Raw genomic sequence first — 16,794 nt, 5'->3', positions numbered from 1 at the left:
AGCGGCCGGCCTGGAATTGCAGCCTAAGATCCGACGGTGTAAGACACTTACACCTGTCGGATCTTAGGGATATCTATGCGTAACCTGATTCTATGAATCAGGCGCATAGATACGACCGTCGGAACTCAGAGATACGCCGTCGTATCACTTTCTGAATCCGGTCTGTACACTTTATATAAGAACACACAGGGGGGTTTATTTACTAAAACTAGAGATCTGGTGCAGCTGTGCATGGGAGCCAATCAGCTTCTAACTTCAGCTTGTTCAATGAAGCTTTGACAATAAAACCTGGAAGCTGATTGGTTCCCATGCAGAGCTGCGCCAGCTATTGCACTCTCCGGTTTTAGAAAATCAACCCCACAGCGACACCTACAGGAACTTTGGAAGACATACAACACACAGAAAGTGCAGAGATAAAAGTGCGACAGATAATAGAAATCCTATAGCGAGGAGAGGCGGAGCCAAGACTGGAAACACATTGAATGTCACATTTTGTTTTTCTCCATTGCATCTCCTAAAATCATAATCTATAATGTGATGTGCTGCTAATAACTGTAGATGATAAAGATGTATCCCAGGTGTTGATCTGAGGTCATAGATCAGTTGTGTGTATTCATGGCCCGGTCATCTGAAGTGTCCCCATTATAGACAATGTATGGGAGGCTCTGAAATCCTGGCATGGTGACAGATCCGGGGACACTGTGCATTTGGATCTCCTCCGTCTCTTCCAGCATTGGTATCCCCAATAATGTTCTCCGATCCATTCTGGGTGACAGCGGCCAACCATCCATTCTCTGAGTCTTTCCGAATCACGTTACTCCTCCCTCTGAGAATCTGAGAATATAAAATCCAGGATGAGAGGTCAGGTGGGGGCATTGAATGTCCTCATAGATCCCCCAGGATTGCCCCCGGAAAATGACCACCCTAGGACAACGCTGTTGTAGGAAGACCGCCATACCAGCAGATCCAGCACTGGAAACCGGCTTAAAGCGGGAGTTCACCTGACATTTTTTTTATAACATTAGATTGAGGCTCATTTTGTGAAGGGGAATCGGGTGTTTTTTTTAAAATCTAAGCAGTACTTACCGTTTTAGAGAGCGATCTTCTCCGCCGCTTCCGGGTATGGGCGTTCCTATTTGATTGACAGGCTTCCGACGGTCGCATCTATCGCGTCACGAGTAGCAGAACGTCGGTGTGGCTCTATACGGCGCCTGCGCACCGACGTTCGGCTACTTTCGGAAAATCGTGACGCGCTGTATGCGACCGTTGGAAGCCTGTCAATCAAATAGGAACGCCCAGTCCCGAAGACCCATACCCGGAAGCGGCGAAGAAGATCGCTCTCTAAAACGGTAAGTACTGCTTTGTTTTAAAAAAAAACACCCGATTCCCCTTCACAAAATGAGCCTCAATCTAATGTTATAAATTGTATTTTCGGGTGAACCTCCACTTTAAGGAAATAAACCCGGACACAGCCACATAGTAGGGGTGCACCAAGTCCCCTTTTTTGTAATCACTGATACCAAGTACTGATACTTTGCTGTGCGATTTGCATCCTTGCACACTGAATGGGCGCACATCGCACTGCATGCGATATGAACAGGAAAGCAGTGCGAGTTCTGTCAGAAATGGACGCAGTTTCCTCAACCGCGCCTGTGTGATCCCAGCTTTGTGATTTTGAGCTCATACAGGAGTGGGGAAAACCTCCTTGTATGACGGGATCCACCAGCCCCGGCTCCTCCTGCCTTTCTCATGGCTTTGCTCCCGCAGCCTCTAGCGGCTCTCCCTCCCCCAGTCCACAGTTGTTCTCTCCCCCCCAGCCCACAGTGTTCTCTATCTTCCTTCCCCCCCCCCCCCATCAGTTCTCTCTATCTTCCTTCCCCCCCCCCCCATCAGTTCTCTCTATCTTCCTTCCGCCCCCCCCAGCAGTTCTCTCTATCTCCCCCCCCCATCAGTTCTCTCTATCTTCCTTCCGCCCCCCCCCATCAGTTCTCTCTATCTTCCTTCCGCCCCCCCCATCAGTTCTCTCTATCTTCCTTCCGCCCCCCCCCCATCAGTTCTCTCTATCTTCCTTCCGCCCCCCCCCAGCAGTTCTCTATCTTCCCCCCAGCAGTTCTCTATCTCCTTCCTCCCCCCCCAGCAGTTCTCTATCTTCCCCCCCCCCAGCAGTTCTCTCTATCTTCCCCCCCCCCAGCAGTTCTCTCTATCTTCCCCCCCCCCAGCAGTTCTCTCTATCTTCCTTCCCCCCCCCCCAGCAGTTCTCGCTATCTTCCTCCCCCCCCCCCAGCAGTTCTCGCTATCTTCCTTCCCCCCCCCAGCAGTTCTGTCTCTCTAATCCCCCCCCAGCAGTTCTCTCCCCCACTTGACCTTCTGCCCAACCAGATTGCTGTGATCCACCGCTGTCAAGAAAAGCCTCTTCACCAGTCCGGGGATTTGAAATCCCCACGACTTTCTCTCCTCTCCTGACAGTACGGGCTAGACGGCTTCTGATTGGCAAACGTCCGCCATGTGAAGGCGTTGACCAATTAGAATCCTTGTAGTTCATACTATCAGCACTAGAAAGTGATGGTACAAACCACTGGAGGAGAGCAGAGAGCAGATGGAGGAACCAAAGCCATGAGAGAGGCAGGAGGAGTCTCAGATGTCCACAGTCATATGGGAGACGGAGCTGGTGGAACCCGTCATGCAGGGAGGTTTCCCGCACTGCTCCTGTGTGATCACTATGACAAGCCGGGGTTCACATAGAAGCAGTGCAGGGACACCGCATGCGATTTGGACAGGAATAGCACTGCATTTCTGTTCAAATCGCATGCAATATTTTGCAGTGCCTATTGCGCCCATTCATTTTGTATGGACGCAAATCACATCGCAAAGTATCGGTTAGGTATTGTGAACATTTTCACGAGTACAAGTACCAATACCAATATCAATACCAGTATTGATCCATCCTTACTACATATAGTACATTCTAGCTGGTGACAACAACATTCTGTCTCTAAATCCACCGAATAACTATTCTCATTACCATCATAATATTGTACTATAAAGGAGCAGAGAAGACCACTCACCCATCCTATAATGCAGAACACGACCACTAGGACCAACACTAATCCAGCAATCAGACCCCCTCTTGTCCTTCCATATGAATCAGAACCTGTGAGAGTCAATAGGATTTCAAATAAGAAATACAGAACATGTAATAAATATACAATGTATCAGTTTGTATGGTGGGTGACCATGTGACATCTCACCTGTATAATCCTCCATCAGGAGAGCAGAGAAGAGACAACATGATACAATGTTACTATTCTGTGTCACATTCCCACTATGATCCCCCAGAGAAGAGGAGACAGGATGACCCCCCCAATCTATAACACCCCCATACATGGAATATAACATGACCCCCCATAGTCACCAATACCTTTTGTTTCCAGCATTCTGATAAACATCGTATCATTGATCAGCCGGTATTCCCGGATCTCCTCACTGACCGGGTTTGTGATCCTGACCCGGAATCTCCTCTCGGCGTCGTCTCTCTGCACACCGGGGATAATCAGAGTCCTATTGTCATCTATCAGCCGGTATCTTTCAGAGAGAGGCTCCCCGTCCACCTCCCAGGTCACAGCGCTCTCTTCTCCAGAGAACTGGACGCTCACCGCCGTCTCCTCACCCAGCCGGCTACAGTTACTGGTGATGTTGGAGATGAGAACCGGATCTGGAATGATAAGGAGAACATTTACCAATAGAAAGCCCAGATACATGGAATAGAGTGCTAGCTTTTGTACAAATGCCGATCAACACCCACAGGGCCGCTGGGGACTCGTACAGCCTACCTGACGGGGCCCCCCCTTCAGCCCCACCCCTGGCCCTGCCTTGAAAGAAATGTATGGTTATGGCTGGACAGTGTCAGTTTTACTTTTTTATACATTTTTTACAAATGTATTTAAAAAAAAAAAAAGAAGAAGGTTTCACAATTCTTTTTTGGGGGGAGAAGGTGGGCAGAGGAAGGTGCCTGTAGAGAAGTGGAGGGTGCCAAGTGAAGGGTGCCAGTAGAGAAGTGGAGGGTGCCAAGTGGAGGGTGCCAGTAGAGAAGTGGAGGGTGCCAAGTGGAGGGTGCCAGTAGAGAAGTGGAGGGTGCCAGTAGAGAAGTGGAGGGTGCCAAGTGAAGGGTGCCAGTAGAGAAGTGGAGGGTGCCAAGTGGAGGGTGCCAGTAGAGAAGTGGAGGGTGCCAAGTGGAGGGTGCCAGTAGAGAAGTGGAGGGTGCCAAGTGAAGGGTGCCAGTAGAGAAGTGGAGGGTGCCAAGTGAAGGGTGCCAGTAGAGAAGTGGAGGGTGCCAAGTGAAGGGTGCCAGTAGAGAAGTGGAGGGTGCCAAGTGGAGGGTGCCAGTAGAGAATTGGAGGGTGCCAAGTGGAGGGTGCCAGTAGAGAATTGGAGGGTGCCAAGTGGAGGGTGCCAGTAGAGAAGTGGAGGGTGCCAAGTGGAGGCTGCCAGTAGAGAAGTGAAGTGGAGGGTGCCTGTTATTTTACAACTTTATTTTTTTTACAATTTTTTTTTTTTAAATATTACATTTAGCCCTTTTGGAGAGGGGGGGGGGGGGTTGGTGGGATACCAGGGGTCTAAACAGACCCCTGACATCTCCCCTTTGAGACAGGGAAAGAGGCTAAGGACACAGATTCCCCAGTCTCTTTCTATGCAGCCTCAGCTGCACTGAAGATGAATGGACAGGAGACAGAGGCTCCTCCCCATTCATAAACTGAAGCATCACAAACACAGTTAACGATCCTCTGTTATGAATGGACAGTCAGTGATCGTTGACTTCATTCAAAAAAGGAAGGAGTTGGTAAATTACATTTACCGGCTCCCTTCTCCGCTCTTCATCCTGACAGATCGGAGATGAGAGAGGGGGACTGGAAGAGGATATGGAGGACCCGGAGGAGGACACGGGGGCCCAGAGTTTAAGGGACATTTGATGAGCATTTGGGGGATGATTTATGGGGCAGTGGGAGGAGTTACAAGCACCGATCAATGAAGCAGCTGACAGCTGCAGGAGGGTGAGGAGAAGTGTCTGTCAGACGCTTCATTGAAAGCCATACAGGGAGATCAGTGCTTGTAACTGGGCCCCTCGTGTCCTCTTCCAATGGCTTTCAATGAAGCAGCTGACAGCTGCAGGAAGGAGAGGAGGAGAAGCAGCTGTCAGCTGCTTCTTTGAAAGCCATACAGGGAGATCGTGCTCCTCCCACAGCCACACCGATCATCTGTGAGGCTGCCCGTCCCCCCTGCCGAGTTCAGGACGCCGGGGCATGGTACAACAGGGCCAGCAGTACTGGCTTATCAGCCGCCCTGTATACCAGGGATGGACTGGCTATCAGGACTACCGGGAGTTTCCCGGTGGGCCGTTGGCTCAGAGGGCCATTAAAATTTTTTTTTTTTAAACGGCCCACCCTCTGTCTCTCAGCACCATCCCCCCCCCCCCCCCCCCGTCTCATTCACTCCCTGACTCTTAAGCTGCTTTCACACTGGGGCGGGCATTGACGGTAAAACGCTGCTAGTTTTAGCAGCACTTTACTGTCGTTTTAGCTGCGCTATTCGGCTTCTAGCAGGCGCTTTTAACCCCCGCTAGCAGCCGATTTTAAAGGTCAAATGTGCCCGTGTATCACTGCTGCCAAAGTGCTTTGCAGGCGCTTCAGCAGCGGTGGCCATTCATTTCAATGGGCAGGAGCGGTGTGTACATCGCACCTCCACCGCCCCAAAGATGCTGCTTGGGGGGACTTTAACACCCTGGCAGTGCCCCCAGTGTGAAAGCACTCAGGCTTTCACACTGGGACTGCAGCGGAGGCGTTTTTCAGGCGCTATTTTTAGCCCAAAAGCGCCTCAGTGTGAAAGGGGTCCTACACTCACCCCCTCTCCCAGCATTTTATTGAATTAACCACTTGAGACCCACGCTATTGACAAAAGACGTCGTCAACAGCGCGGCTCTCAGGTGCCAACTGGACGTCTTAAAGTGCATTACCCGCGCGCGCCTCTGGGGGGCGCGCAGCGGGTAAACACTGTCCCGGTGCATCGCTGGGGAGCCGATGCGTGTACCTGGTGGCCGCGATGTCCGTCGGGTACACGCGATTGTCGGTAACACAGCAGGGACGTGGAGCTCTGTGTGTAATGATGGGGTGTAAACACAGAGCTTCACGTCCTGTCAGAGGAGAGGAGACCGATCTGTGTCCCTTGTACATAGGGACACAGCATCGGTCACCTCCCCCAGTCACCCCCCTCCCCCCACACAGTTAGAACACTCCCAGGATACACATTTAACCCCTTCCTCACCTCCTAGTGTTAACCCCTTCACTGCCAGTCACATTTATACAGTAATTAGTGCATTTTTATAGCACTGATCGCAGTATAAATGTGAATGGTCCCAAATTTGTGTCAAAAGTGTCCGATATGTCCGCCGCAATATCGCAGTCCCAATAAAAATCGCAGATCGCTGCCATTACTAGTAAAAAAAAAAAAATAATAATTCTGTCCCCTATTTTGTAGGCGATATAACTTTTGCGCAAACCAGTCGCTTATTGCGATTTTTTTTTTTACAAAAATACGTCGAAAAATACGTATCGGCCTTAAAGCGGATCTCCCGCGGCTCTATGGTTTTTTTTTTTTTTTTGCAAATTAAAATGTGTATTAGCACCTATCCTGTTTTCGTCCGCCCCTCCGCTGTTATTTCAGCCATAATAAACACTTATATTCTCCTTGACGTCCCGTGGCCATCTTGGCTTTGGGCGCTCGAATCCAGCAAGGAGCGACTTCCTATTTGCGGTGGATGCTGTCCCAGCATCCACCGCTGCATGCGCACTGGCGAATGTGCCCGACGGCTGCAAATGGAGAAGTTTAAAAACGCCCGCCCCTTCCTTTGTTGACATTGGCGTCACTTCCTCCAAAATGAAGTCGCGCGATGTCTCATAAGAGCCGAATGTTACCAGCTCTGAGAATAGCTCCCAGCAGGCGCGGCGCAGGAAACGCCGAAAAACCCGTCAAAAACCCGAGGGGGGGCAGACCGGAACCACTGCTCAAATACAAGGTACAGATTTCACAATTAAAATGTAAATAGCCGATTCAGGCTTAGATTGGAGCGGTAGTAAGATGGAGGGCTAGTGTAAATGAGGGTGGAGATCCGCTTTAACTGAGAAAAAAAATAGTTTTTTTTTTTTTTTTAATTGGGATATTTATTATAGCAACAAGTAAAAAAAATATATATTTTTTTTAAATTGTCGCTCTTTTTTTGTTTATAGCGCAAAAAAAAAAAAAAAAAAAAAGCAGAGGCGATCAAATACCACCAAAATAAAGCTCTATTTGTGGAAAAAAAAAAAAAAAAAAAAAAAAAAAAGTCAATTTTATTTGGGAGCCACGTCGCACGACCGCGCAAATGTCAGTTAAAGCGACGCAGTGCCGGAAGCTGAAATTTCGCCTGGGAACGAAGGGGGTTTATGTGCCCAGTAAGCAAGTGGTTAAAGTGGGTCGGTCTGTATGAAATCCAGGGCCAAATTTTTGTCCCAGTCCAGCCCTGCTGTATACTCACGTAATCTGCAACCCCTCCCCCCACATATAGTCCCCAATTTTACTGGTCTCTATAAATGAGCGTATCTCCCCCCCCCCCCCCCCCATAGAGTACAATGCGGTGTGGAGAGAAGTGCGGTGCAGTATATGGACTCTTACCCAGAACACGGATCTCTGTAGAGGAGAGTTGTCTTGTTGGGTCGCTGTGGAATTCTGTAATGTACACACAGGAGTCTCTCCTCTCAGCCTGGGTCAGCTTCCAGCAACCGCTCCCTGTGTGCAGGTGAAGTCTGGACTTGTCATTGTTTTTGGTGTGCTGATCTTCACAGTACAACTCCAGCAGAGTGCCTTCTACTCCTCCGCACTTCCTGTACAGCTCCAGCACCCCTTCATCCTCAGGACACGTCATATTACAGTCACTGATCTCCGATCCGCTCCGTATATACACCGTTCCCCGTGTCAGCATCGGGCAGAAGAAGAAACACAGGAGACCTAACAAAACAAATATACATCACTTCAAGTATTAAACTCTCAGAATTAGACCCCTTTCACACTGAAGCGTTTTTACAGCATTTTAGTGTGTTAAAAAAAGCGCTATTAAAACGCTCATAAAACGCTCTCCATGCATCTCAATGGACCCTTTCACACCGAGTCCTGCAAGCAGCATCTTTGGAGCAGCTTTTGGGCGCTGAAAAAAAAAAAAAAAACGCTCCAAAAACGCCCCTCCCCATTGAAATTGAAAGCGCTGTAAAAACGCCTTATCCTTTCACACCGAGGAGTTTTTCAGGCATTACAGCGCTAAAAAAATCCTGCTCAGCCCTCTCAATGTGAAAGCCCGAGAGCTTTCACACTGAGGCGATGCGCTGGCGGGAGAGAAAAAAATCTCCTGTCAGCAGCATCTTTGGAGCGGTGAGAGGAGCGGCATGTATACCGCTCCTTCACATTTATAACAATGGGAAACCGCGGCAATATTAACCCTTTATCGGTCCCTAGCGGGGGCTAATACCGCACCGCTAGCAGCCAAATCCCGCGGAAAAATCCAATGGTATAGTGCCGCTATACCGCCACCGCGCCTCCCGCCCCAGTGTGAAAGGGGCCTGAGGCACTGCAAAAACGGCCTAAACCGTTAGGGTCTTAGCGGTGCTTTACCAGCACATTTGGATTGCAGATGAAGCTTCGCTCGAAGAACGCCCCAGTGTGAAAGGGGCCTGTCAAATGCTGTGTACACTACACTCCTAACATCCCCCCCTGTACACTACACTGCTGAACCACCCCCCCCCACTACACTCCTGACCCCCCCCCCCCCCACTCCTGACACCCCCCCCCTGTACACTACACTCCTAACATCCCCCCCCCTGTACACTACACTCCTGACACCCCCCCTGTACACTACACTGCTGAACCCCCCCCCCCCACACTACACTCCTGACCCCCATACTACACATGGAGAAGGGGAGGGGGGACCATAATACACAGAGAAGGGGAGGGGGGACCATAATACACAGAGAAGGGGACAGGGGATCATAATACAGAGGAGGGGAGGGGACCATAATACACAGAGAAGGGGAGGGGGGGATCATAATACACAGAGAAGGGGAGAGGGGATCATAATACATAGAGAAGGGGAGGGGGGATCATAATACATAGAGAAGGGGAGGGGGGATCATAATACATAGAGAAGGGGAGGGGGGGACCATAATACACAGAGAAGGGGAGGGGGGATCATAATACATAGAGAAGGGGAGGGGGGGACCATAATACACAGAGAAGGGGACGGGGGACCATAATACACAGAGAAGGGGAGGGGGACTATAATACACAGAGAAGGGGAGGGGGGGACCATAATACACAGAGAAGGGGAGGGGATCATAATACACAGAGAAGGGGAGGGGGATCATAATACACAGAGAAGGGGAGGGGGGACCATAATACACAGAGAAGGGGACGGGGGATCATAATACACAGAGAAGGGGAGAGGGGATCATAATACACAGAGAAGGGGACGGGGGATCATAATACACAGAGAAGGGGGGGGGACCATAATACATAGAGAAGGGGAGCATAATACACAGAGAAGGGGAGGGGGATCATAATACATAGAGAAGGGGAGGGGGGATCATAATACATAGAGAAGGGGGGGGGCCATAATACATAGAGAAGGGGAGGGGGGATCATAATACATAGAGAAGGGGAGGGGGGATCATAATACATAGAGAAGGGGAGGGGGGATCATAATACACAGAGAAGGGGACGGGGGATCATAATACACAGAGAAGGGGGGGGGACCATAATACACAGAGAAGGGGAGGGGGGATCATAATACATAGAGAAGGGGAGGGACCATAATACACAGAGAAGGGGAGGGGGGATCATAATACATAGAGAAGGGGGGGGGCCATAATACACAGAGAAGGGGAGGACCATAATACACAGAGAAGGGGACGGGGGACCATAATACACAGAGAAGGGGAGGGGGGATCATAATACATAGAGAAGGGGAGGGGGGATCATAATACACAGAGAAGGGGAGAGGGGACCATAATACACAGAGAAGGGGAGGGGACCATAATACACAGAGAAGGGGACGGGGGATCATAATATACAGAGGAGGGGAGGGGGGATCATAATACATAGAGAAGGGAGGGGGGGATCATAATACACAGAGAAGGGGAGGGGGATCATAATACACAGAGAAGGGGAGGGGGGATCATAATACACAGAGAAGGGGAGGGGGGGATCATAATACATAGAGAAGGGGAGGGGGGATCATAATACATAGAGAAGGGGAGGGGGGACCATAATACACAGAGAAGGGGAGGGGGGATCATAATACATAGAGAAGGGGACGGGGATCATAATACATAGAGAAGGGGAGGGGGATCATAATACATAGAGAAGGGGGGGGGGCCATAATACACAGAGAAGGGGACGGGGGACCATAATACACAGAGAAGGGGACGGGGGGATCATAATACACAGAGAAGGGGAGGGGGGATCATAATACATAGAGAAGGGGAGGGGGGATCATAATACACAGAGAAGGGGAGAGGGGGACCATAATACACAGAGAAGGGGACGGGGGATCATAATATACAGAGGAGGGGAGGGGGGGATCATAATACATAGAGAAGGGGAGGGGGGGATCATAATACACAGAGAAGGGGAGGGGGGGATCATAATACACAGAGAAGGGGAGGGGGGATCATAATACACAGAGAAGGGGAGGGGGGGATCATAATACATAGAGAAGGGGAGGGGGGATCATAATACATAGAGAAGGGGAGGGGACTATAATACACAGAGAAGGGGAGGGGGGGACCATAATACACAGAGAAGGGGAGGGGATCATAATACACAGAGAAGGGGAGGGGGGATCATAATACACAGAGAAGGGGAGGGGATCATAATACACAGAGAAGGGGAGGGGGACCATAATACACAGAGAAGGGGAGGGGGATCATAATACATAGAGAAGGGGACGGGGGATCATAATACACAGAGAAGGGGAGGGGGGACCATAATACATAGAGAAGGGGACGGGGGATCATAATACACAGAGAAGGGGACGGGGGATCATAATACACAGAGAAGGGGACGGGGGATCATAATACACAGAGAAGGGGACGGGGGATCATAATACACAGAGAAGGGGGGGGGACCATAATACATAGAGAAGGGGAGGGGGGGATCATAATACATAGAGAAGGGGAGGGGGATCATAATACATAGAGAAGGGGAGGGGGGATCATAATACATAGAGAAGGGGAGGACCATAATACATGGAGAAGGGGAGGGGGGATCATAATACACAGAGAAGGGGAGGGGGGATCATAATACATAGAGAAGGGGAGGGGGGATCATAATACATAGAGAAGGGGAGGGGGGATCATAATACACAGAGAAGGGGAGGGGGGATCATAATACACAGAGAAGGGGAGGGGGGATCATAATACACAGAGAAGGGGAGGGGGGATCATAATACACAGAGAAGGGGAGGGGGACCATAATACACAGAGAAGGGGAGGGGGATCATAATACACAGAGAAGGGGACGGGGGATCATAATACACAGAGAAGGGGAGGGGGACCATAATACATAGAGAAGGGGACGGGGGATCATAATACACAGAGAAGGGGACGGGGGATCATAATACACAGAGAAGGGGACGGGGGATCATAATACACAGAGAAGGGGAGGGGGGGATCATAATACACAGAGAAGGGGAGGGGGGGATCATAATACACAGAGAAGGGGAGGGGGGATCATAATACACAGAGAAGGGGAGGGGGGATCATAATACACAGAGAAGGGGAGGGGGGATCATAATACACAGAGAAGGGGAGGGGGGATCATAATACATAGAGAAGGGGAGGGGACTATAATACACAGAGAAGGGGAGGGGGGGACCATAATACACAGAGAAGGGGAGGGGATCATAATACACAGAGAAGGGGAGGGGGGATCATAATACACAGAGAAGGGGAGGGGGGATCATAATACACAGAGAAGGGGAGGGGGACCATAATACACAGAGAAGGGGAGGGGGATCATAATACATAGAGAAGGGGACGGGGGATCATAATACATAGAGAAGGGGAGGGGGGATCACAATACACAGAGAAGGGGGGGGGACCATAATACATAGAGAAGGGGAGCATAATACACAGAGAAGGGGAGGGGGGGACCATAATACATAGAGAAGGGGACGGGGGATCATAATACACAGAGAAGGGGACGGGGGATCATAATACACAGAGAAGGGGGGGGGGGACCATAATACATAGAGAAGGGGAGGGGGGACCATAATACATAGAGAAGGGGACGGGGGATCATAATACACAGAGAAGGGGAGGGGGGATCATAATACACAGAGAAGGGGGGGGGGACCATAATACATAGAGAAGGGGAGCATAATACACAGAGAAGGGGAGGGGGGGAGCATAATACACAGAGAAGGGGAGGGGGGGACCATAATACATAGAGAAGGGGGGGGGGCCATAATACATAGAGAAGGGGAGGGGGGATCATAATACACAGAGAAGGGGAGGGGGGATCACAATACACAGAGAAGGGGGGGGGACTATAATACATAGAGAAGGGGAGCATAATACACAGAGAAGGGGAGGGGGGGACCATAATACATAGAGAAGGGGACGGGGGATCATAATACACAGAGAAGGGGAGGGGGGATCATAATACACAGAGAAGGGGGGGGGACCATAATACACAGAGAAGGGGAGGGGGGGACCATAATACATAGAGAAGGGGGGGGCCATAATACACAGAGGAGGGGAGGACCATAATACACAGAGAAGGGGAGGGGGGACCATAATACACAGAGAAGGGGAGGGGACCATAATACACAGAGAAGGGGAGGGGACCATAATACACAGAGAAGGGGAGGGGGGATCATAATACATAGAGAAGGGGAGAGGGGATCATAATACATAGAGAAGGGGAGGGGGGATCATAATACACAGAGAAGGGGAGGGGGGATCATAATACACAGAGAAGGGGAGGGGGGATCATAATACACAGAGAAGGGGAGGGGGGATCATAATACACAGAGAAGGGGAGAGGGGATCATAATACATAGAGAAGGGGAGGGGGGATCATAATACACAGAGAAGGGGAGGGGGGATCATAATACACAGAGAAGGGGAGGGGGGGGATCATAATACATAGAGAAGGGGAGGGGGGATCATAATACATAGAGAAGGGGAGGGGGGATCATAATACACAGAGAAGGGGAGGGGGGATCATAATACACAGAGAAGGGGAGGGGGGATCATAATACACAGAGAAGGGGAGGGGGGATCATAATACACAGAGAAGGGGAGGGGGGATCATAATACATAGAGAAGGGGAGGGGGGGATCATAATACATAGAGAAGGGGAGGGGGGGATCATAATACATAGAGAAGGGGAGGGGGGATCATAATACACAGAGAAGGGGAGGGGGGACCATAATACACAGAGAAGGGGAGGGGGGGATCATAATACATAGAGAAGGGGAGGGGGGGATCATAATACATAGAGAAGGGGAGGGGGGATCATAATACATAGAGAAGGGGACGGGGGATCATAATACACAGAGAAGGGGAGGGGGGGATCATAATACACAGAGAAGGGGAGGGGGGATCATAATACACAGAGAAGGGGAGGGGGGATCATAATACACAGAGAAGGGGAGGGGGGATCATAATACACAGAGAAGGGGGGGGGGACCATAATACATAGAGAAGGGGAGCATAATACACAGAGAAGGGGAGGGGGGACCATAATACATAGAGAAGGGGACGGGGGATCATAATACACAGAGAAGGGGACGGGGGATCATAATACACAGAGAAGGGGGGGGGGACCATAATACATAGAGAAGGGGAGCATAATACACAGAGAAGGGGAGGGGGGACCATAATACATAGAGAAGGGGACGGGGGATCATAATACACAGAGAAGGGGAGGGGGGATCATAATACACAGAGAAGGGGGGGGGACCATAATACATAGAGAAGGGGAGCATAATACACAGAGAAGGGGAGGGGGGGAGCATAATACACAGAGAAGGGGAGGGGGGGACCATAATACATAGAGAAGGGGGGGGGCCATAATACATAGAGAAGGGGAGGGGGGATCATAATACACAGAGAAGGGGAGGGGGGATCACAATACACAGAGAAGGGGGGGGGACCATAATACATAGAGAAGGGGAGCATAATACACAGAGAAGGGGAGGGGGGGACCATAATACATAGAGAAGGGGACGGGGGATCATAATACACAGAGAAGGGGAGGGGGGATCATAATACACAGAGAAGGGGGGGGACCATAATACATAGAGAAGGGGAGCATAATACACAGAGAAGGGGAGGGGGGGACCATAATACATAGAGAAGGGGGGGGGGCCATAATACATAGAGAAGGGGAGGGGGGATCATAATACACAGAGAAGGGGAGGGGGGATCATAATACATAGAGAAGGGGGGGGGCCATAATACACAGAGAAGGGGAGGGGGGACCATAATACATAGAGAAGGGGAGAGGGGATCATAATACATAGAGAAGGGGAGGGGGGGATCATAATACACAGAGAAGGGGAGGGGGGACCATAATACACAGAGAAGGGGAGGGGACCATAATACACAGAGAAGGGGAGGGGACCATAATACACAGAGAAGGGGAGGGGGGATCATAATACATAGAGAAGGGGAGAGGGGATCATAATACATAGAGAAGGGGAGAGGGGATCATAATACATAGAGAAGGGGAGAGGGGATCATAATACATAGAGAAGGGGAGGGGGGATCATAATACATAGAGAAGGGGGGGGGATCATAATACACAGAGAAGGGGAGGGGGGATCATAATACACAGAGAAGGGGAGGGGGGATCATAATACATAGAGAAGGGGAGGGGGGATCATAATACACAGAGAAGGGGAGGGGGGATCATAATACATAGAGAAGGGGAGGGGGGATCATAATACATAGAGAAGGGGAGGGGGGATCATAATACATAGAGAAGGGGAGGGGGGATCATAATACATAGAGAAGGGGAGGGGGGATCATAATACACAGAGAAGGGGAGGGGGGATCATAATACATAGAGAAGGGGAGGGGGGATCATAATACACAGAGAAGGGGAGGGGGGATCATAATACATAGAGAAGGGGGGGGGGGATCATAATACACAGAGAAGGGGAGGGGGATCATAATACACAGAGAAGGGGAGGGGGATCATAATACATAGAGAAGGGGAGGGGGATCATAATACATAGAGAAGGGGAGGGGGGATCATAATACATAGAGAAGGGGAGGGGGATCATAATACATAGAGAAGGGGAGGGGGGATCATAATACATAGAGAAGGGGAGGGGGATCATAATACATAGAGAAGGGGAGGGGGGATCATAATACATAGAGAAGGGGAGGGGGGATCATAATACATAGAGAAGGGGAGGGGGGATCATAATACATAGAGAAGGGGAGGGGGGATCATAATACACAGAGAAGGGGAGGGGGGATCATAATACATAGAGAAGGGGAGGGGGGATCATAATACATAGAGAAGGGGAGGGGGGATCATAATACATAGAGAAGGGGAGGGGGGATCATAATACATAGAGAAGGGGAGGGGGGATCATAATACATAGAGAAGGGGAGGGGGGATCATAATACATAGAGAAGGGGAGGGGGGATCATAATACATAGAGAAGGGGGGGGCTATATAACATGCAGACTTGTCTTCTCTATGGGAACCTCATAGCAGGATGTCAACACAGCGCTTCAGCCACGCCCTCCCCGCTACACGTGGATCGCCCAGCGTTCCCATTGGCCTCTAGCTACACGATTGTTCCTCCCATACAGTAAAAGTGTATGGAAAAGCCCATCCCGATCTCGACCCCTCCCATATTTCTGCTGGCGCTACAAACCGTTGTCCCAGCCCACTTCCCCTCCTCCAATAAGATGGGATCACTGTCCCGGGTAATGAATGGAGAAGGGGGATATAGAAGCGGGTCCTCCAAGGGTGACACGCCCCCGGGTCCTCAAAGGGTGACACGCCCCCGGGTCCTCAAAGGGTGACACGCCCCCGGGTCCTCAAAGGGTGACACGCCCCCGGGTCCTCAAAGGGTGACACGCCCCACGGGGCTGGAGGGTGATGAGAGAGATCGGCACATGCGCAGACCAATTTTCATAGGATAAGGTAAGACCAGCTAACTGTCTTACACCCCCCCCCCCCCCCCCACGGTGGCAGAAATTCAGCACCCGGTGTTTGCGACCCCGGTACCGACTCTGATCACACTGTATGTGACTGGACCCGGAGATCCCCCGAACCCTCCCGGGTATGCCAATTAGAGAGATCAGATTCCATTCCCATACACTGATCTCCACACAGAGATCACAGGGGACATCACCTGTCACACACCGCCCGATCATCACCGACATCTCCTCTCCTCTCTATCCGGGGTACAGATCACACGGAGCCGACACCTTGTGAATATAGAACCTTCACGGCGAGTTACCAGAACGAAACATGCAGGAAAACCGATGGGAGGAGTGTACAGGCCGGGTCAGTGTGATGAGGAATACAGCTCACTCATAGGTGCAGCGTCTATTTGGGGGGCGGAGCCGGGCCGCGCCGGGCCGTGCAATTCATAGGTGCAGCGTCTATTTGGGGGGCGGGGCTGGGCCGGGCCGTGCAATTACAGCTCACTCATAGGTGCAGCGTCTATTTGGGGGGCGGGGCCGC

At 50.8% G+C, this 16,794-nt stretch overlaps 1 protein-coding gene across 1 annotated transcript; it reads right to left on the bottom strand.

The window, feature by feature from the left end:
- Window positions 1-287: 287 nt before the first annotated feature.
- Window positions 288-16,563, bottom strand: LOC120928722. The gene is made up of 5 exons (XM_040339718.1): window positions 16,460-16,563; window positions 7,702-8,034; window positions 3,419-3,712; window positions 3,066-3,151; window positions 288-834 (listed from the first exon to the last, which is right to left on the bottom strand). Exons 1-5 carry the CDS (start codon window positions 16,488-16,490, stop codon window positions 643-645), a joined length of 936 nt encoding a protein of 311 aa, XP_040195652.1. The 5' UTR covers window positions 16,491-16,563; the 3' UTR covers window positions 288-642.
- Between the last annotated feature and the right edge of the window lie 231 nt (window positions 16,564-16,794).

The sequence above is a fragment of the Rana temporaria genome, chromosome 2 (genome assembly GCF_905171775.1).
Source record: "Rana temporaria chromosome 2, aRanTem1.1, whole genome shotgun sequence".
Classification (NCBI taxonomy): Eukaryota; Metazoa; Chordata; class Amphibia; order Anura; family Ranidae; genus Rana; species Rana temporaria.
Note: the sequence above shows the minus strand (reverse complement) of the source record. Positions and strands in the feature narration are given on the sequence as shown.

Excerpts from the sequence above, each read along its gene's own strand:
- LOC120928722 (XM_040339718.1), bottom strand. The coding sequence starts at position 16,490 with ATGTCGGTGATGATCGGGCGGTGTGTGACAG. Across the intron at positions 8,035-16,459 it reads GATCGGGCGGTGTGTGACAG|GTCTCCTGTGTTTCTTCTTC; the intron begins GTGATGTCCCCT and ends TTGTTTTGTTAG. Across the intron at positions 3,713-7,701 it reads TACAGAGATCCGTGTTCTGG|ATCCGGTTCTCATCTCCAAC; the intron begins GTAAGAGTCCAT and ends TTATCATTCCAG.